The 23,049-nt window shown below is 42.4% G+C and overlaps 1 protein-coding gene across 2 annotated transcripts in view; it reads right to left on the reverse strand.

The window, feature by feature from the left end:
• Positions 1-22,491, reverse strand: part of EIF4B (eukaryotic translation initiation factor 4B) — a 32,768-nt gene extending 10,277 nt beyond the window's left edge. For both annotated transcript variants that reach the window (XM_003252075.4, XM_012510333.2), the window contains exons 1-8: positions 22,153-22,491; positions 12,021-12,158; positions 9,596-9,804; positions 8,560-8,676; positions 6,716-6,770; positions 5,951-6,085; positions 617-742; positions 350-523 (exon numbers count right to left, since the gene is read on the reverse strand). In XM_003252075.4, coding sequence (XP_003252123.1) covers positions 350-523; positions 617-742; positions 5,951-6,085; positions 6,716-6,770; positions 8,560-8,676; positions 9,596-9,804; positions 12,021-12,158; positions 22,153-22,165 — 967 coding nt within the window. In that variant the 5' untranslated portion in view covers positions 22,166-22,491. The remainder of the gene's footprint in view (positions 1-349; positions 524-616; positions 743-5,950; positions 6,086-6,715; positions 6,771-8,559; positions 8,677-9,595; positions 9,805-12,020; positions 12,159-22,152) is intronic.
• Positions 22,492-23,049: the final 558 nt, after the last annotated feature.

Raw genomic sequence — 23,049 nt, forward strand, 5'->3', positions numbered from 1 at the left:
TCTGTCACCCAGGCTGGAGTGCAGTGGCGCGATCTCCACTCACTGCAAGCTTCGCCTCCCGGGTTCCCACCATTCTCCTGTCTCGGCCTCCCTAGTAGCTGGGACTACAGGCACCTGCCACCACGCCTGGTAGAGACGGGGTTTCACCATTAGCCAGACCGGTCTCGATCTCCTGACCTCGTGATCCGCCCACGCCTGGCCAGCCAATGCTTTCTACTATGCTTTGCTGCTTCCTGTACAATGTGCAAATTATATGTGTGCCCAACTCAGTAGTTTGTAACACAATCACAAGTTTTCCGTAGTTTTCCCAGTTTCTGCTCCATGAAGTAAGTAAAAAGAAAACTATTACCTCTATCATCACGCCTATAATCATCCCGAGAGTAATCATCTCTGGAGCTCCACGACCGATCATCTCGTCTGTCATATCGGTCTTCATAGCGGTCCCCGCCTCCTCTGTAGTCATCATCCCTGCGATACCCACTGCCAAATGCTCTTCTGCCACTGCCTATCCGGGAATCATAGCCTGTAAATATATCCCAAATTATAATCATCACAGCGGAGGGGGGAAAAAAAGGCAAAGTTACTGAAAGAGCAATTCAACATGTTTTACAATTACCTCTATCATAGTCTCTGCTGCCTCGGTCATCATAGCGATCCCGGCCACCGTATCGATCCATATCCCGGCGTGGGCCATCCCGATACCCATCCCGATACCGGTCTGAATCATAACGATCTCGATACTCTAGAGGAAAGAGACAAGTAACACCATCCCCTTTTCTCTGACACCATTAATAGAAATACGGTAAGCTATCAGACCAATTTGGAAGAATCTGTTTATTTAAATTTTCTATCTGATTTCTTCAAAAAGTTTCCCTGGTGAAATAAATGTTGCTCAGCTAATAATTTGGGAAGGGTGGGTTGGAAATAAAAAAATCCCTAAATATTCCATAATGAATTTCCAGGAGAAAAGGTTTATATGCAAAAACAAAAAAACAAAACAAAGCACAAGACACTACAACAATACAGTTGGAATCTTCCACGTTTGATCCCAAAGACCACTGATTTTTTAATTAAAAAAATTTTTTTAGCCAGTCCCAGTGGCTCACGCCTGTAATCCCAGCAGCACTTTGGGAGCCTGAGGCGGGCAGATCACGAGGTCAAGAGATCGAGACCATCCTGGCCAACATGGTGAAACCATGTCTCTACTAAGAATACAAAAATTAGCTGGGCATGGTGACGCACACCTGTAGTCCCAGCTACTCGGGAGGCTGAGACAAAAGAATGGTGTGAACCCGGGAGGCAGAGGTTGCGCTGAGATCATGCCACTGCACTCCAGCCTGGTGAGAGAGTGAGACTATGTCTCCAAAAAAAAAAAAAAAAAAAAAAAAAAAAAAAAAAAATATATATATATATATATATATATATATATATATATATATAATTATTATTTTTTTTTTTTGAGAGACAGTCTCTCTATGCTGCCCAGGCTGGTTTTGGACTCCTGGGCTTAAGCAATCCTCCAGCCTTGGTCTCCCAAAGTGCTGGGATTATAGGCCTGAGCCATAACACCCAGCCTCAAAGATCACTTTAAGAGGCAAACAAAATGAGAAACAATACATGCAACATAGGACTAACAGGACATAATTTTCTATGGAATTTTAGGAGCTTAAATCAATTTCTGCACTGCTGATCATAATTTTAAATGGTACAAATACACTTTGGGAGCCTGAGATTGGTGGACTGCCTGAGCTCAGGGGTTTGAGACCAGCCTGGGCAACATGGTGAAACCAGAACTCTATCAAAAATACAAAAAATTAGCCAGGCATGGTGGTGCAGGCCTGTGGTCCCAGCTACTTGGGAGGATGAGGTGGAAGGATCACTTGAGCCAGGGAGGCAGAGGTTGCACTGATCCAAGATTGTGCCAAGATACTCCAGCCTGGGCGACAGAGTGAGACTTCCTCTCAAAATAAATAAATCAATCAATAAATTGGTATAAATACTGAAAGTTGTATTAGAACTATGCATGAAAAGATTCATGTATACCCTTCTTGACCAACACTGTAATTTCTTGAAATTCACCCTGAGGAAATAACTGGATGTGTGATAAAGATACACATACAAAGACATTCATTGCAATGTTGTTTATGTTATAAACTGTTATTTTACACACACACGTGCATTTCAGTATCAGAGGACCCTAAATACTAGAAATCTGTATAAAGAAATGTAGTAGCTCAGATAGCAAACTGTGGGTAGCGTTATGTTGTTTGTAAAAGGGACAGCTGCTATTTAGCTCCAGCTGACTGTTGCCAGGATCTTCCAACCTTCTGAGAGAAGCTGGCAATCCAGATTTTAATGTTAAAAAAAAAATCTGAATTTCTAAATATAAATTAACTAAATAAAACAACCTACACGTTTTAAGGGCTGATAATTTATGTATGGGGGACAAACAGGGATCTTTTTCTTTTTCTTTTTTTTTTGAGATGGAGTCTCACTCTGTCACCCAAGCTGGAGTGCAGTGGCACAATCGCAGGCTCACTGCAACCTCCGCCTCCTGGGTCCAAGCGATTCTCCTGCCTCAGCCTCCCCAGTAGCTGAGGTTACAGGCGCCCGGCTAATTTTTTTTTTTTGTATTTTTAGTAGGGACAGGGTTTCACCGTGTTAGCCAGGATGGTCTCAATCTCCTGACCTCATGATCTGCCCGCCTCCGCCTCCCAAAGTGCTGGGATTACAGGCATGAGCCACCATGCCTGGCCAGGGATCTTTTCCTTGTGGCTGCTATCTTTTAAATAATGATTTCATTTTGGAAACCACGTAATTTTTACTGACCAGACATAACATTTCCTGGTATTACAAACTTTATATATTAAAGAACATGCTATGTTAGTAAAATGATCATAGAAACGATCTAAAACAGGACACCTATAAGAAAATCAGCCCTGTGTTTATTTTGAAATGTGGTTTTAATTTCTGGAGATGCGATTTACACTTAATTTTATTTGGATAATACTGAAATTATGATAAGCTTGTATTTCCTGAGAAAGCACAGATCCATACTGGAGAAAAGCAGCACATGCTGTTACTGACATTTCATAGGAATAATGAGTGTAATACCCCCCAACATCCCTCGGGATTCTCTTTTTGGCCTAATGCTTGGGACGGGAGTCTCTGGATCTTTAATTCAGGTTAACTAAGTTGACTTTGGGGCAGCTTTGGATAACAACAGCACACTCACTCGTTATCCATCCTGCTTGCTCTAAATTCAAGGTTTCAGGTGAGAAAAGTCATGCCCCTGGACTCAAAACAGGACCCTTGGTCTGATTGTCTGCTTTTTCTTTCAAGAGCCATTTCTTCCTGTTAACAATAGAATCTCTTGCATAAATGCTGAAGTTAATCACCTCACGTAGTTCTCCCCAAGGCTTTGTTGTGTCACAAAGCCATGTAAAAAGTCAGATATAAACTTGCTGATTTATCCTTCTTTCAGACCTATGACCCATTCTTCTTCCTTCTACATCTTAAAAGGTTAAGGACCCTCCTCTAAAAGGAATTCTATCCCTTACTGCTTCCCCAATTATATTTAGTACAAAGCTCAAAAGGTACCTCACAAAATTAAAATGCTTGTGCTGGGAGTATTGGCTCACACCTGTAATCCCAGCATTTTGGGAGGTCAAGGTGGGCGAATCATCTGAGGTAAGGAGTTAGAGACCAGCTGGCCAACATGGTGAAACCCCATCTCTACTAAAAAACACAAAAATTAGCCAGGTGTGGTGGCGCGCATCTGTAATCTCAGCTACTCAGGAGGCTGAGGCATGAGGAACACCCTGAACCTGGCAGGCAGAGGTTGCAGTGAGCCAAGCAAGATTGCCACTGCACTCCAGTCTGGGCAACACAGCGAGACTATCTCAAAAAAAAACAAAACAAAACAAAGAGCTTGTAAATTTAAGTTGGTCTGTTTTTACTTAAACTATTTCAAACATACAGAAAAGCAAAGATGCCATTATAACAAACTTATGAACCTATTACTTAGGTTTAGTGAATGTCATATTTTGCCATGTTTATTTCAGTTTTTTGTTTAAAAGAAATATGTTACAAATTTAACAACAGAATTTTCCCTACCCCCACCAACAATCACAAGGGTGGTTAAATTACCATGCACAGCTTTATATTTTTACAACTTATGCATTAATACTACATGGTATTGTTTTCAAATTTATATACAATTTTTTTCCCCCTTAATGTAACAGGTTTTGAATTTTATCCCTGTTGTTATGCTATTAAGTATTTGATTACAGACAAACCACTACTTATTTATTTTTACTAGGTAGTAGCTTCTTTCCATTTTAAAAATAATTAGTGTTGTCTATTTTTGTGTATTTTAATAAAGTTGCATAATTTTCCCCATAAAGGTCTTTGTTAAAGTGATGTATGTAATTAATCTCTACTCCTACCCCATATTTCCTACTCCCCTATCTTTCTGCACCCCAAGTGTTTAATTATTCACACACTGTCACTTCCCTCCACTATAATAATGTATGCCCAATAAAGACAGGATTTTCTTGTTTTCGTTCACTGCTCTATCTTGAGCATTTAAGTGAATCAATTTTTATTAGAAAAAAATTACACTGCTATATCTTTGTTCACTGCTATATCTTGAGTATTTTTAAAGTCAATCAATATTTTTATTTTAAAAAGTTACATTTTAGGCCAGGTGCGCTGGCTCATGCCTGTAATCCCAGCACTTTGGGAGGCTGAAGCAGGAGGATCATCTGAGGTCAGGAGTTCGAGACCAGCCTGACCAACATGGAGAAACCCCATCTCTACTAAAAATACAAAATTAGCCGGGCGTGGTGGCACATGCCTGTAATCCCAGCTACTCGGGAGGCTGAGGCAGGAGAATCGCTTGAACCTAGGAGGCAGAGGTTGGGGTGACATGAGATCATGCCATTGGACTCCAGCCTGGGCAACAAGAGCGAAACTCCAACTCAAAAAAAAAAAAAAAAAAAAAATTACATTTTAATTGTTTGCTACAAGCATATAATAATGCAACTGATCAGCCGGGCGCAGTGGCTCACGCCTGTAATCCCAGCACTTTGGGAGGCCAAGGCGGGCGGATCATCAGGTCAAGAGATCGAGACCATCCTGGCCAACATGGTGAAACCCCGTCTCTACTAAAAATACAAAAATTAGCTGGGTGTGGTGGCACGTGCCTGTAGTCCCAGCTACTTGGGAGGCTGAGGCGGGAGAATCACTTGAACCCAGGAGATGGAGGTTGCAGTGAGCCGAGATCCTGCCATTGCACCCCAGCCTGGGCGACAGAGCGAGACTCCGTCTCAAAAAATCTATATATATATATAAAAGTAATGCAACTGATCTTTGTATGCTGCTCTTCACCCAGCAATCATGCTGAACTCTTATTTCAAACAGCTCACTTTGTGGAATCTGTTGGGTTTTTTTTTTTTTTTTTGAGACAGGGTCTTGCTCTGTCACCCAGTCTAGACCTCCTGGGCTCAAGGAGTCCTCTTGCCTCAGATTGCTGAATAGCTAGGACTGCAGGTGCACACCACCACATCAGCTTTTTTTTTTTTTGGTAGATAGGGTCTTGTTTTGTTGCCCAGGCTGCCCTCAAACTCCTGGCCTCAAGCAATCCACCTGCCTTGACCTCCCAAAGTGTTGGGATTATAGCCACCATGCCCAGCTTGGGTTTCTTTATAAACAATTGTCTCCAAAAAAAGAGAAATGTCTGTCCCTTTAAGTTTCCAAAAAAAATTATTAATTTACCAAATTTGTTTTCTGCATCTATCAATTCTTTCAGATATTATCCAAAATTTTTCTTAATCTGCTTTCCCCCTTCTATCTGTTAATATGATCTGATCATCTGTAACACATTTGTCCTATTACTAAATAGCCTCCCAAAGCACAGAAGAAGCTAACTTCATAAAAACAAACTTACTGTCTCCAAAGCTATCATCACCTCTTCTAGGTGGGTAGTCATCAAAGCTGTCTGTAGCAGGACGAGCCCTCCAGTCTGTATCTGTTTTGTCAGAATCCCGATTTCTATCACGGCCAAAAGAACGATCATCCCTGTCTACAGATACATTTAAACAAAAACCATAAGTTAGCTCATAAAAACTTTGCCCAATATTTCTCACACATAGAAACCCATTTTACCCTATTTTTCACTTTCATGTCACACTGTCATCCCAGTTACCTCAGGCCCCATAAGTACATGCTCCAATTCAACCCCAGGTGGCTCTTTTCCTCCCATTTTTTCCTATTGGTTTAATGCTTAGCTATCTCAAATTCTATATGGGCCAGGAGTCCCTTAAACATATACAAATTAGGTCCCCTTTGTGACCAATGTGCTGTTAGGCAGCTAATCTATTTATCATCTATTTAATGTTCATCTAGATCAATCAGTCTTCTCAATCTTGACATGCATTTTGGGCTGCATAATTCTTTGTTGATGGGGACTGTCCTATTCCCTATAGAATTAACCCCTGGATTCTACTTATGTCAGCAGCACTCCCTCCAATTTTGACAACCTACAATGTCCTCAAACATTGCCAGAAGTCCCCTGTGGGGCAAAACTGATTGAAAACTGTTACTGTAGATTCAGGCAGGTCCACCACTACCCCTATTCAAATTTTCTGGGAAAGGATGGCTTGGTGTCATCCTAGGACCCTTACCAAACAGAAATCTCTACCAGTTTCCTTACCTTTATCCTGTGCTTGATCAGCAACGTCCACTCGAATTCTCCTGTTACCTAGAGACTGAGAGCATAGGACCATATTAACCAACCTTTTGCCCCATTATGCACAAATCCCTTGAGTGACCTTGAACGTCTGGGCATAGCAGAAGCACTAGGGGAAGGAAGATAAAGGAAAACACTGTAATCTAGCTAACACTCCAATTTGTGGGCTAAAGAGTCCTTTATAAAGACTTAAAAATTCAACAAATTTAAGCTGGCCTTGAATATTAGGTCAATTATCATACTATTTTTACAAAGCTTAATTTCACAGACTAGAATTAACTTTTTAACTATCCAAGGTAATTTGTCAAGTGTAGTAAATTAAAAATAATTCTCACATAACTAGCTGAATAAAAGGCATATTTGGTGCCACAACAATTATTTATCAAAATTTATAGAAGCCAGGTGCAGTGGCATGTACCTACGGTTTCCGCTATTTGGGAGGCTGAGACAGGAGGATCACTTAAGCCCAGGAGTTCAAGTCCAGCCTGGGCAATATAGCGAGACCCTGTCTCTTAAAAACAAAAACACCCAACACATTTATATAGCCCCTACTACTACTATGTACCAGCAAAACTGCATAAAGCATGCTTTGTCTACAATCTTAGGTTCTTTCACTCAGTATTACCTTTGGATAAATCAGTTCTTCCAGAGATACCCTCTGACTTCCCTTTCCCACATCATTATTTATATACTTTGAACCCAATTAATTCTATTGCTGATTTTTCCTCATTTCATAGTAGAATCTACAGTTGAAGAAGGATAACAATGATTTTTAGTTAAAAATACCCAAAACTATATTAAACACCACTATAATGAAATCTCTAGTAACAAAATAACTCTTAAATATGGACCACAACAATGTATTAAGTAACAGTTAATCTAGTAAACATCAAATAGTTAACAATTGCATGGTATTTTTTCTTATCCAGACTGAGTAAAGTTAGAGACCAGTAATGTTAATAAAAATCTAAAAATAATCCAGTAAGAGTAACTCTGCAACAAGATTAGACCTTCATATGCATTTAACTAAGTACATTAATTTTTATCTCTATTTCACACTGACTACAGATTATCATGATGGTAATCAATTATGAGGCAGCAAAACTATTTCTAAGAGGTATTGATTTCAATCATGTCATATGGCAAATCAGGACTACAGAAATATGGCACAAATGGCACTAGAAATTGCCTTATCAATAAACACTAAGGTGTTTTTGGAGTTAAAGGAGGAAAAGAGTCTTTTTTTCTTCTGAGATATAAGCCTCTCAAGTCCTGGGACAGGAAAACCTTTGCGGGCAGTGTTGACAAGCAGAAGGACTGATATTTATTGTCACTCTCCTGTAAAATATTCCTTTGTAGGAAATGTTTCCAAATCCTCTTAAATGAACAAAAATACCATTACAACACTTCCCTGAAAATGAGATATGCCTTTCAATACTAAACAAACTTGATTTTTCTATTTGCCTTTATCAGGTCAGATTACTTTGAAAAAGCAACGCCATAAGAGTTGAGGCAACACTGTGGGTAAACCAGCGTGAGACTTAGAGACCTGGTGCGTGGTGGGTTTCTTCCACAACTTTCTACCTAAGTACCTCTCTAAATTATTGGGGCCTACTGAATTTGCTGAAGTGTGACTTGCTAGATGTTGAATGTTAAGTGATACACTGTTAAATAATACAGGCCTTTATTTGTAGATATGGGAATCTTTGAAGTGAGCCACTCACTCAACCTAAAAAATACCAGTTTGATCAATAAACATGAGATTTGTGAACTTACACCCCTCATATCCCCACTCTTATTTTCTTTACCTCTTCATTGAGACTCAGGGCACTGAGCAGGGAATCCAGGTCCTCAAATTCAGCATAACCAAAACCTTTCAACCTCTCTGGATTGCTGGGTTCACGTGGTAAACGCACTGCACTGATCTGAAGGAATAAGAAACAACAACAAAGTTTCCTAACGTTCTTCATTTGTCATTTTTTGAGAGGACTACAAAAGCATTACTGTATGTGCATGAATTTTTCTGAATACACAAGAACATGGTTGTCTCAGGAGGAAAACTGATGCAGAGGGATAGTAGAAACTTTACTAAATGCCCTATTATACCTTCTGAATTTTGAACTATATGAATTTAACTCTTAAAAAAATAAAGATGAATTCAGGCCAGGCACAGTGGCTCATGCCTGTAGTCCCAGCACTTTGGGAGGCCAAAGCAGGTGGATCATCTGAGGTCAGGAGTTCGAGACCAGCCTGATCAACATAGTGAAACCCTCTCTCTACTAAATACAAAAAATTAGCTGGGCATGTAATCCACTGTACTTCAGCCTGGATGACAGAATGAGACTCTGTCTCAAAAAAAGAAAAAAATTAAAAAAAAAAATATATATATATATATTATATATATAGACACACACACACACACACATATAAAATTTTGATTTTTTTTCTTTGAGATGGTGTTTCACTCTTGTTGCCCAGGCTGGAGTGCAACAGCGCAATCTCGGCTCACCACAACCTCCGTCTCCCAGGTTCAAGCAATTCTCCTACCTCAGCCTCCCAAGTAGCTGGGATTACAGACGTGTGCCACCATGCCCAGCTAATTTTTGTATTCTTAGTAGAGACAGGGTCTCACCACGTTAGCCAGGCTGGACTCGAACTCCTGACCTCAAATGATCCACCCACCTCGGACTCCCAGAGTGCTGGGATTACAGGCGTGAGCCACCATTCCTGGCCTTAAAGTATATTTCTAGTTGTTTTTTTTAACAGCAACTGCCCATTCCACAATTAGTCTTTTTTAGACATTATCCTCAATATCTCGTTAATTATTACAACTTTTACACTTACATTTAATCCTCGAAAGAATTCCTTAATTGACTCTTCTGTAACATCATAGGGTAGGTTTCCTAGAAAAGCAGTGTAGGGTGGCGATTTGGGAAGACGGCTCCGGTCGATATTGGGTTCCCGAGCAGCCCGTGGAGCAGTGGGAAGGATGGAACGGTCAATTGGAGGCGCCCTATACACATCGTCATCGTTACTGTGCCAAGTTGTTGAAACTAGGATAGAGGAATGAATGTAAGAAATTAGAAGAAACTTCTCTCACTACTGTCATAGAACAAGAGGACCCATGTTAACTGCCTAATATTAAACATGCTATACAAGAAAAACAGACAAAAAAGTGGGGGTTCAGTAATAAGGGCACTTTACGAAGAGAAGCTTCTGAGATTATGACACCTTAATCCTTATGTAGCAAAGAAATATTATTCCATAAATACAACTCTTTATGGAATATTACTGTGTGCCAGCTACTTTATATTCATTATATCCCATCTTATCTTTTTAACAGTCCTGTGAGGTTGTCCCCCATTCTACAGAAAAGCAAACTCAGATTTCAGACAGTAATTTACCCAAGGTCACAGACGGTAAAGCTAGGATTCAAACCTGGGTCCCTCTTACTCCAGGTGTATTTAACCACTACTGCAACTCTCGTATTCTTAGTGGTGAGGTTGAAGTTGAGTATTTTTCTGCATGTTCTATCTTCCCTTAAAAACAACAGGCCCGGCTCGGTGGCTCACGCCTATAATCCCAACACTTCGGGAGGCCAATGTGGGTGGATCACCTGAGGTCAGGAGTTTGAGACCAGCCTGACCATTATGGTGAAACCCTGTCTCTACTAAAAATTCAAAAATTAGCAAGGCGTGGTGGCGCATGCCAGTAATCCCAGCTACTTGGGAGGCTGAGACAGGAGAATCGCTTGAACAAGGAGGTGGAGGTTGCAGTAGGCCAAGAGATTGCGCCACTGCACTACAACCTGGGCGACAGAGTGAGACTCCGTCTGAAAACAAACAAACAAAAAATACAACAACAACAACAAAAATCTTTTCCTACAGCACTGTCCATGAATTTGTACTTCAGATACCAACACTTATGGGAAGTACGACCTATATAAAATTTCCTGTTTTGGCCGGGTGCGGTGTCTCATGCCTGTAATCCCAGCACTCTGGGAGGCTGAGGCAGGTGGATCATGAGGTCAGGAGTTCAAGACCAGCCTGGCCAAAATGGTAAAACCCTGACTCTACTAAAAATACAAAAATTAGCTGGGTGCAGTGGCAGGCACCTGTAATCCCAACTACTCAGGCGGCTGAGGCAGGAGAATCGCTTGAACCCAGGGAGCAGAGGTTGCAGTGAGCAGAGAGCGTGCCACCTACACTCCAGCCTGGGCAATAGAGTGAGACTCTGTCTCAAAAATAATTTCCTGTTTTTAGGAATTATGAAAACAGGTCACAAGAAAAAATATTCTTTCAGCATGCAATAAAAGATTTTTAGGAAAAAAACAATGGTAATGAGATTTATGTCATACCTGGTAATTATAAAACATAGCTCCTTATTATTCCTGGAGACTCCCTGGAGGCACAGAACTTGTCCAAATGACACCAAATGACTCTTCGTTATTTTCCCACCATAATTACTGTTCTTACTCCTTTTCCTCAGACCATTTTCATATACCCAAGGACACTCTGATTTTATACTGATAACTCCTGGAACTAATTATTCCTTGGCTCTGAGTAAACATAACTTACAGATAACACTGAAACATCACTTTTTTTTTTTTTTTTTAACTTTTTTGAGATGGAGTCTCGCTCTGTCACCCACGCTGGAGTGCAGTGGCATGATCTCAGCTCACTGCACTCTCCGCCTCCCAGATTCAAGCAATTCTCCTGCCCCAGGCTCCCGAGTAGCTGAAGTTACAGGCACACGCCACCACGCCCAGCTAATTTTTGTATTTTTAGTAGAGACAGGTTTTCATCATGTTGGCCAGGCTGGTCTTGAACTTCTGATCTCACGTGATCTGCCCACCTTGGCCTCCTAAAGTGCTGAGATTACAGGTGTAACCATCGCGAGCGGCCTGAAATATCACTTTATGAGGACCCCATATAATTTTAGATCTAAAAGGAATTTTTAGATGATCTAGTTCTTACTTTCAAAATGAAGAAAATGAGGCCCAAAAGAATAGTAACTTAAGAAGTCTGTTAATGCAAGAACAAGAACTAGCAAAGCTCTCTTAAATGACCACTTCAGTCTTCACTGCAAAGTCTGATAGCCCAAACCTCAGATTAAACCTTAGATTCTATAAAATATGTAAGATTTCAGGTGCTAAAAAATGAGTAAGTTCTTTTCAGATTACAGATTACAAACGATGTGAATTATTATGTAATAGGTTTTGTCTAGAAAATCATAAACATTCCAAACATGATGACAAAAGTAAAATTACCATCTCCTTCCAGGTCATCCGTTTCATCAGCCCAGCTGACTGGTTTGGAAACATAGGTGCTTCCTCCACCAGTACCCCCATCCTCAGCCAGGAAGTCTGTTAGGGAGATAGTCTTCCCCTTCTTATTCTTCTTTTTTGCTGTTTTAAAAGGCAAGAGAAAGATTATTCACCAATACTCAGGTATTTACAGAGTTGTACAATGCAATATTGTAAAACATTATTTAGAAAGAAATAACATGGACACTCCTCAAATGGTTAAATTATGGCATTTCCATGAAGGGGTACTATGCAGACATAAATAAGAAATTTAAAAGTTGCAGAATACCTATTACGTGTAAACACATATTTACGTATGGAAAAGGGTCTGAGTATTTGAGATACCCCCTGGAGAGTATGTTTGTGGTGTGGGGGCAACCTTTTATTTTTTACTATATTCACTTATCATTTGAGACCTTTAATTTTGTAACTGCTTCTATTCAGTTACTACTTTCACTGCTCCTTGGATAAAAAAGATCAATAAAAATTCGTATCTCATATAACACATTCCGTACGGCAGTTTTGAAGATTGTTTGACACTTATAAACAAACCATATAAGGAGGGAATCACAACTATCCTTTTTTTTTTTTTTTTGAGACAGAGTCTTGCTCTTGTTGCCCAGGCTGGAGTGCAATGGTGCCATCTTGGCTCACTGCAACCTCTGCCTCCTGGGTTCAAGCAATTCTCCTCCCTCAACCTCCCGAGTACTTGGGATTACAGGCACCCGTCACCACACTCAGCTAATTTTTTTTTTGTGTGTTTTTAGTAGAGACGGGGTTTCACCATGTTGGCCAGGCTGGTCTCGAACTCCTAACCTCAGGTGATCCTCCTGCCTTGGCCTCCCAAAGTGCTGGGATTATGGTGTGAACTGCCACACCTGGCCCCATTTTTTTTTTCTTTGAGACAGGGTCTTGCTCTGTTGTCCAGGCTGCAGTGCAGTGGTGTGGCCACGGCTATCTGCAGCCTCAAACCTCCCATGTTCATGCGATCCTCCCACCTCAGCCTCCTCAATTGCTGGGACCACAGAGGTCAATAGCTGGGACCACAGAGGCACTGCACCATGCCCAGCAGATTTTTAAGAAGTTTTTTAATTCCCTGTGTTGCCCAGGCTGGTCTCAAGTATCCTGGAGGATCCTAGGCTCAAGTGATCCTCCTGCCTCAGCCTCCCAAAATGCTGGGATTACAGGTATGAGCCATGGTGCCTGGCCACAACTATCAATTTACAGAAAAGGAAACTAAGTCTCAGAGAGGTTAAGTGAAACACTAGATGTCTGTAAAGTTACAGAGACATTAGATGGCTAGGCTGAAGATAAAACCCAAGTTTTTTCAATACGAAGTCCAAGGCTCTTTCTATATACCAAGGTATCCTTGCCTCTCAGCAGCTTATTCTATGTCAGGTTATCAAAACCACGGTAAAACGTACTGCTATTTCAAAGTGTTCAAATGTTAACAGTCATATTCCCTAGATCTCTCTGTCCCCTAGAAAAAATGTACTCCTCTACTATAACAACACTGTATATGAGGATGTAATGCTAAAAGGAAAACACAAGAAAACCCTAATAACCACCACATTTAAGTGTTTCCCACTGTTATGGAATATTTAGTAATCTCCAAATGGCTCAACTTAAGTGAACTGACACTGCTCTTTCTTCGTGGTCCTCAGAACTTCTGAGAAGTCACCATCAATCAAGAGCTGATTCAGAAGAGCAGAGGGACTCAGTAAAGTTCCAGAACTGGCCTGATAGCAGCCACTACATGATTAAGAAAAAAACAAGCAGCTTTGTTGTAAAAAAGATCGGCTTCGTGGTTTTTATAATCATGAATTTCTCCTCCATGTTCCAATTGTCACCTGATTTTTAATCCAAGAATATCAAACTTGATGTACCCCTTTGTTTAACTGAAGGTTGCTTTCTCACTTGGTATCTGCCTTTCTTTCAAAATTTAACTTTCAGGAAATAAAGGTAACCAGTTTGCTATGAATGTTAACACATAGCCTTTTGGACACAATTAGAACATGAAGTATTATGGTCTCAATGTGCAAACCAGATGAACCCGGCTAAAATAATCAAAGTTGACCACGAACATGGTATTTTCTGTATCTCTCAAGTGACTTAATATTAATCCAGCTCCAAAAGTATCGTTTATGATCAACCAGATCACATTTTGAATCCATCCTACGCTTTTTTTTTTTTTTTTTGAGACGGAGTCTCGCTTTGTCATACAGGCCGGAGTGCAGTGGCGCGATCTCAGTTCACTGCAACCTCCACCTCCCAGGTTCAAGCAATTTCTCCTGCCTCAGCCTCCCAAGTGGCTGGGACAACAAGCACATGCCCCACGCCAGGCTAATTTTTTTTTTTTTTTTTAGTTTTAGTAGACAGGGTTTTACAGTGTTAGTCAGGATGGTCTCGATCTCCTCACCTCATGATCGGCCTCCCAAAGTGCTGGGATTACAGACGTGAGCCAACACACCCGGCCTGCTTTTTCTTTTTTTTTTTTTGCAGTGGTGCAATCATGGCTCACTGCAGCTTTGACCTTTTGGGCTCAAGCAATCCTCTCACTGTAGCCTCTCGAGTAGCTGGGACTATAGGCATGCACCACCATGCCCAGCTAACTTTAAAATTTTTTGTAGAGGCAGGGGTCTTGCTACACAGCCCAGATTGGTCTTCAACTCCTGGCCTCAAGTGGTCCACCCGTCTCAGCCTTCCAAAGTATTGGGATTAGATGTGAGCCACTGCACTTGGCCTTATTCCACAGCTTTCAAAGAATACGGTTACGGAGATGTTGGGTCTCATAGCACTTTTATTGCTGCAGCTCATATGCAAAGGTTTTTTTTGTTGTTTTTTTTTTTGAGAGGGAGTCTCACTCTGTTGTCCAGGCTGGAGTGCAGTGGCGCCATCTTGGCTCATGGCAATCTCTGCTTCCCAGGTTCAAGTGATTCTCCTGCCTCAGCCTCCCGAGTAGCTGGGATTACAGGCATGTGCCACCAAGCCTGGTTAATTTTTGTATTTTTAGTAGAGATGGGGTTTCACCATGTTGGCCAGGCTGGTCTTGAACTCCTGACCTCAAATGATCCACCCACCTTGGCCTCCCAAAATGCTGCGATTACAGGCATGAGCCACTGTGCCCAGCCTCATATGCAAAGATCTATGGGAGATTTTAATAAGCTAACATGAATAAGACATGAGGTAAACCACTTATAGTGCACAGGCTTATTTTAGGCTTTTTCGTGTCATTTAATTCAAAAATATTGTCTGGGATTAATAGGATGCTAGCCAGAGATCCTTACCCTCATGGGGCTTAATCTAGTATCATCAGCTAATATCCAATTATTAACCTGTCCTTCCACTGGGAGGATAAAAATAGAACTGGTGGTCAGTACAATAAGGTACAGTTCAACAAAAGAACATAACAATCTGAATAAGGTATCCCTTTCCTCTTTGTTCTACATACGTATCTTCTACCAAAACAGCAGAATGTGGAATTAATCGGCCCTTTAGTCCGATTTGGCTTAAATCAACTTTGTAGATCACAGTTTCTCAACTCTCACCCCTTGACTCCTTTGACAAACAAGTTTCTTCTTTAACATTATTTGAAATTTCCAAACAAATTAAATATCATGACTAAAAAATATTAAAAGCACTTTTAAATCTTAGAATGTCTTTTCAAATCACAAGTCTCCCCCTCCTCTGACTGCCACCCACTCCCAGGCCCTCTGATTAAGAAATTACTGTTGGGCCTGGTGGCTCACGCCTGTAATCCCAGCACTTTGGGAGGCCGAGGCGGGCGGATCACGAGGTCAGGAGATCGAGACCATCCTGGATAACATGGTGAAACCCTGTCTCTACTAAAAATACAAAAAAAATTAGCCGGGCGTGGTGGCGGGCACCTGTGATCCTAGCTACTCGGGAGGCTGAGGCAGGAGAATGGCGTGACCCCGGGAGGTGGAGCTTGCAATGAGCTGAGATGGCGCCACTGCACTCCAGCCTGGGCTACAAAGTGAGACTCCGCCGCCCCCCCCCCCCCCCCCCCCCCGCCAAAAAAGGAAAAAAAAAGAAATTACTGTTGGATGAGTCTTTTTTTTTTTTCTTTTTGAGACAGTTTTGCTCTTATTGCCTAGGCTAGAGTGCAATGGTGGAATCTTGGCTCACTGAAACCTCAGCCTCCCAGGTTCAAGGGATTCTCCTGCCTCAGCCTCCCAAGTAGCTAGGATTACAGGAATGCACCACCACACCTGGCTAATTTTGTATTTTTAATAGAGATGGGGTTTCTCCATGTTGGTCAGGCTGGTCTCCAACTCCCAACCCCAGGTCATCTGCCCGCCTCTGTCTCCCAAAGTGCTGGGATTACAGGCGTGAGCCACTGTGCCCCACCTGTTAGATGAGTCTTAAAAAAAACAGGCTAAAATTCCTTACAAGATCTTTAACTTATTTAACTGTAGCAGCAGCACTGACTCAGTCACAATATAAGCAGCAGGTTTAAAGGAATTAGCCCTTGGAAAGCAAAATCAATAAACCTAAAGTAGGTGCCCGTGTTTGTTCCACTCCATTTCATTCCAATAACTGAGAAAAGATGTTATCTAAATCCTCCATGCCCTTTGCTCCCTCAATACCTAGGCCCATTACGTGTTTAGATTTCAACAGTGTTCCCTCTGCTTTATAAGTAAAGCCCTGTTTAATGCTCCAGGTTTATCAATCCTTTGCAATTCAACAATGAACTGGTCCAATTCTTTAGTTTTCTCTAAATCTTATGTGAACTGGTTAAAAAGTTAACAAATCAATCACCTCACAAAACAAAACGTGTCCCAATTATTTATACACGGTCTACAGTGGGGAACACACACCTCCAGCTCTTTATATACCCATACAGGTTTAATAAAAGATCTTAAAAACGGAAATATTGCTAAGTCCAGAAGCCCTTAAACAAGAGACAACACATCCATGGTTTTCTTAATAAACAGGATTTGTTGTAATAGATACTAAAATAAATACAGCCTACTTCTTAACTCAGAGTTTCTCTATTTCAGCACTGCTGATATTTTAGCTTAGGTAACTTCTTGTCATGGGGGGATCTTTAGCAGTTATCTCTGACTCTGCTCATTAGATGCCAATAGCAACCCCCGACCCCCATTCCACTGTGACAACCAAAAGCGTCTCTGGACACTGCCAAATGCTCTGGGGTGGGATGGGGGTTTGGGATGAAAACACTGTCCCTTAGTTGAGAACCATGTTCTAAGTGATGTTTCACTTCAATAAATAAAAAGATAAATGAAAAGGAAATGTTAGTCCTATATAAAGGACTTTTCTTTGGGGGTGATAAAAAGGTTCTGAAATTAGATAATAATGATGGCTGAACATCTCTGAATATACTAAACCCCACCAAATCATATAGGGTCTTGCTCTGCCACCCAGGCTGGAGTACAGTAGTGAGATAATGGCTCACCGCAGCCTTGACCTCCACGGCTTAAGCAATCCTCCCACCGCAGCCTCCCAAGTAGCTGGGGCCACAGGTACATGCCACCACCCCTGGCTCATTTTTAAAATTTTTTTTGTAGAGACGTGGTCTCACCATGTTACTTAGGCTGGTCTTGAATTCCTGAGCTTAAGTGATCCTCCTGCCTTGGCATCCCAAAGTGCTGGGATTACAGGTGTGAGCCACTGCACACGGTCCAAACTGTATACTTTAAAAGGGTAAATTTTACGGTATACAAATTACATCGAATAAAGCTGTTATTAAAAGTGAGTTCTGCCACATTCTCCATAATTAAAAGCTACTTTAGGCCAGGTGTGGTGGCTCATGCCTGTAATCCCAGCACTCTGGGAGGCCAAGGTGGGAGGATCACCTGAGGTCGGGAGCTCGAGACCAGCCTGGCCAACACGGTGAAACTCCGTCTCTACAAGCACCGCTTGAACCCAGGAGGTGGAGATTGCAGTGAGCCAAGACCACGCCACTGCACTCCAGCCTGAGCCATAGAGTGAGACTCTGTTTCAAAACAAAAACAAACAAACAAAAAAAAGCTACTTTAAATAATGAATTAATGATTAACAAATGTTTCCCTAAACCAACAACATTGTATAAACACAATCAATCTACCCAGAGTGCCTAGAATTAGACTAATTACAATGGTGTTTACAGCCCAGCCATGAAAAGACATTTCATGCAATGTAATGTAATATTTCACCTTCACCTTTACTGCACTATATAGATGCTCCCTGACTTATGACGAGACTGTCAGGATAAACCCTTCTCAAGTAAAAAATGCATTTACTATCCAGATAAACCCATTGTAAAGTTAAAAAGATCCCAATGCAAGCCACCCTTTGATTTAGTTGGGGATTGGGTAAGTTTAGCATAGTAGAGATAATGACTGATTCAAAACTCATAAGCTCCACCATCTTGACCCCCGTACGGGTTCGGTTACACGACCTCTCTGTGCCCAATTATTTCATTTTGACACAAGAAGATGCCATACTACCTTTTCCTTATCCCTCCAGGAATACTCAATTTGATCATATACATAATCAAACAAAAGTGCCCAATGCATGCCATGCTAACCATTACACAAAATGGGAGACAGGAGGTACACAAATTCAAGTTAAACTTCTTGATTTGGTACCTTCCCACCATCGGGACCATAGCTGTATCTATTACAAATTTAAGAACCTGGCTCATAAATGTACATAAGGCAAACCTAATTACAAATAATTACTTAAAATACCATACTCAAGTTCAGTTATTTCCTCTACCATCACGAAAAGAGAATTCCGGAATGTTTTGAGATGAAATATACCTCTTTTTCAATGACATTACTTAGAAACACTGCTTTATCTTAATTGACACTATTCTGTATTTGTATTTAAACTTTCAAAGAGTTTTAGTTTTGGCCTTCTGGGTATCTTACTCACAGAATAACATATACATGATAGAGGATGGAATTTGAAACTAGGGAATCTGTAAGCAATATATAATGGCAACCCTTAAAACCATTTCACTGTGAGAGTCAGCAGTGTATGAAAACAACCACTGCAGAGCATCTTCTCCCTATAAAGATAATCAAATGAGATGTCACACAGGACGGCATTTTGAAGCATTATGGAAATGAAAGGCCTGTGCATGAGCTTACATATGTTATTTCCAATTTTAAAGTTTTCTGTTTTTTTTTTTTTTGAGACGGAGTCTTGCTCTGTCACCCAGGCTGGAGGGCAATGGTGCAATCTCAATTCACTGCAACCTCTGCCTCCTGGGTTACAGGCAGGAGCCACCGCGCCCAGCCCAACACCTGGCTAATTTTTGTATTTTTAGTGGAGACTGGGTTTCACCATGTTGGCCAGACTGGTCTTGAACTCCTGTTCTCAGGTGTTTCACCCACCTCAGCTTCCCCAAGTGCTGGGATTACAGCCATGAGCCACTGCACCCTGCCCAATTTGAAAGCATTTTAAATGTTAACCTGTATCAAACACATTTGATTCCCTCTAGGTAAGGGGACAGCAGATAAATAATGACCACTTTCCAGATAAAGAAACTGAGATTCAAGTGGTAACTGGCTTATTACTGGCAAGTCTACTAAAGTAGTCACAATGAAAATTTAAGAAAAATGAAAAACTTCGTATTTTTAAGTTTTTTTTTTTTTTTTGAAATGGAGTCTTGCTCTTTTGCCCAGGCTGGAGTGCAATGGCACAACCTCGGTTCACTGTAACCTCCCCCTCCCAGATTGAGGCGATTCTCCTGCCTCAGCCTCCAGAGTAGCTGGGATTACAGGCACGCGCCACCACGCCCGGCTAATTTTTATATTTTTAGTAGAGACAGAGTTTCACCATGTTGGTCAGGTTGGTCTCCAACTCCTGACCTAGTGATCCGCCCGCCTCGGCCTCCCAAAGTGCTGGGATTACAGGCGTGAGCCACCGCGCCCGGCCTTTAAGAATTAAAGCAAGGAATTAAGTGTACTGGCTCAATGTATCAAGTTTCTAGGAATTCAAACTATCCTCATTCTATAGTTAGTTCTGAGACCTACCTTAGTTCTTGAAGGTCAATAATGGATCACACTGGAAACTGGTATTGCTGCAAAGAATTTTTTGGTCTCATTTAACAGTAAGAGACGTACGAAGTTGTTTTACGTATTTTCACACAGAATACCTAACATCCATTTCCCACATCAGGGAATACTGGTTACTTCACAAAGCCAATGTGACCGAAAAGAGGAGTGGGGAAACAATCCGATAAACCCCAGATTCCTCAAGAACAGACTGAAAGATGTGACTTGTGCTCAGATACCAGTACCAGCTAAAAAGATTTACTGAAGTGAATTAAAGGAGATGAGGGTTTTCAAGGGGGTAGAGTAAATATGGAAGAAAAAGAGAATGGGACGTCAGAGTAAAACCCTTTTATTAGTCTGGATTTCCCTCAACTCGGTAAAACGAAGGACATGAATTGTTGTCATATCTTCCGCCTCTAAAAATTACACAAAAGTTAAAGAGAACACAGATTTTCTTCACTAAATTACGATACTAAACTGTTAAGGTGGCAAATCCAGACCAAGTAAGTACTTTAAGCAATAGTTAGTTTAAAATATATTTAGGACTTTTACTAGCCCACTGAAGAAAAAAAATGAACATTTTTGTAAACTTCAGATGCTTTCAGCCAGCGTCCTAAACTGATGATGACTACCTTGATACTTTTAAGTTGCTAAGGAGTCTCAAAGATTATGACCTTGCTCTGTCAGCTGAGAGCAGTATGGCCTTAAATAATATTCCTCAGCTGGGAAATACCGCTAGCTTTCTGCAGTACCTCAGGATGGAAGGAGACAACGTGCACAAAAGTGCTTGGTCAACTGTCAAGCGTTACACCAATGAAAGATGTTCAAACGCACCTCAATTTTCCAAAGCCAACCATAACCCTTAGCTTCTTTGTAATAGAGATGATGAATTACTAGGTAAGAAATGAGCACCCAGAGATAGAAGTTCAAATAATGTTTTGAAGAATGCAAGGTCATGCCAGAGAAAACAAACTATATTCCCCCAACTAAAATCAATGCTAAATGTAAGCAGACTTGCAAGGCACTGATATTCCCCTCCAAGGTTGTCTAAAGAAGTAAGCAACTCCAGCCACTAGTAAGCACTATTTTAAAAGTACCTGCTGGTAGTTGCAGTTACCTTAAAAAAAAAAAAAAAAAAAGCTGAAATCTACCATTGGAGCTATCCAAGTTCAACCAACATGGAAGCGCCAAAAGAGAAACTTGATCCTGGCATATAGCTGCGCTGAGTAAAAAATGCCTCCAATTGAGTATGAGAAAAAAGCCTAGAAAGAAATCTAGGTGCACACCCGTGCTTCTCCAACACGTGGGCGCGCCACACTGGGTTCCCCACCCCCATCTAACTCCAACAGCACCAACCTCCAAGCCTAACACACACACCCTTGGAAGAATACAGGCACAGGGCCACACTCTAGAAAGGGAAGAGACAACCTAAAAGGACATAAGAGCGCAACACAGGCGCCTTAAAAGCTTCCCATCTGGGTTCCAGCGCACGCAGTGAAGGCGCGCCCGTCTCTACTACCCGCGTGTCTCCTACCGCGCACGCGCACCGCTGCCTTCCCCCGCCCCTCCACCGACACGCGCTCGCGTTCCAACTGCTCCCCCCCGCCCCCCCCACACTTATTCCCCTGCCCCCGACTCTGGTCCGCTACAGCCTCGCGCCTTGGAGACGTAGTCTAATGTGCACTCGTCCGCGCAGCAACCGCCTCCTTCCTTCCTCCACGCCTTCACGCAGGCACGGTGCTTCACGTCTACGAAAAGGCCTCGCACCACCCGCACACCTTTCTGCGCCTCCTTCTCCAATTCAAGCCAGAGTCCACCATTACTGCCTATTCCAATCTCGCGCAAAAAGGGTGAAAAGAGTGTGAGGGGGAGGGGAAGGTGTCCTTCCCCTCCCCCCCAAACATCCCGAGGCAGTAACCTAACATGGCCCCGCCGCCAACCTGCCGCAGCCCTCAATTCAGAAAGGAACCGGTGCCAGCAATTCCCCGACTTCAGGAAATCAGTGGATCACGCTCGGAGGGGGGTTTCAGAGACCAGTCCTTGGCCGCGCTCGGCTGCTCGCTCACCTGAGGCCGCCATGTTGGGAGAGGGAGAGAGAACGCAAAGGACCCGGATGAGGCAATCACGTGATTATAGCGGGCGCGTCGAGCTAGGAGACGCGAAGCTGGGAGGGGGCGGGGAGGTGAGGACGGAGACAGGAGGCGGGGCGGAGCTGCTCTAGGTTCGTAAAGCTGCGCGGCGAGGTGGCACGGCGTCCGACGGGAAGACATACGCGACATGTGGCCAAAGGGGTGGGGCCTGGGTCGTCGCGAAACCCCTCACGCTTTACGTAGGGCTACACGCGGGCGCGGGGCTGGAGCTGAGTCCTGGCCGGCCTCCTGACGCACAGACTTCCTGCCGGAAGAGTGGCGGGAAGGGCGGGGCTTCGCTGCTGGTTCCGCTTACTCTGCGCGGAGCCGGTGATGGATGTGGCGAAGTGGATGTTCTGAGAGGGAAGATTCTGAGTTTAATGTACTTTTTTTTTGAGGCGGAGTTTCGCTCTTGTTGCCCAGGCTGGAGTGCAATGGCGCGCGCGACCTCGGCTCACTGCAACCCCCGCCTCTAGAGTTCAGGCGATTCTCCTGCCTCAGCCTCTGGAGTAGCTGGGATTGCAGGCGCCCACCACCATTCACTGCTAGTTTTTTGTATTTTTAGTAGAAACGGGATATTTCACCATATTGGCCATGCTGGTCTTGAACTCCTGGCCTCAGGCTATCCACCCGCCTCGGCCTCCCAAAGTGCTGGGATTATAGGCGTGAGCCACTGCGTCCGGCCTAGTTTTTAAAAGCCACATCAGAAATTACTGATTTTATTTTTTTTATTTTTATTTTTTGAGACGGGGTCTCGCCCTGTCGCCCATGCTGGAGTGCAGTGGCGCGATCTCGGCTCACTGCAGCCTCAACCTCCGGGGCTCAAGCAGTTCT

The sequence above is a fragment of the Nomascus leucogenys genome, chromosome 11, assembly GCF_006542625.1.
Source record: "Nomascus leucogenys isolate Asia chromosome 11, Asia_NLE_v1, whole genome shotgun sequence".
NCBI lineage: Eukaryota > Metazoa > Chordata > Mammalia > Primates > Hylobatidae > Nomascus > Nomascus leucogenys.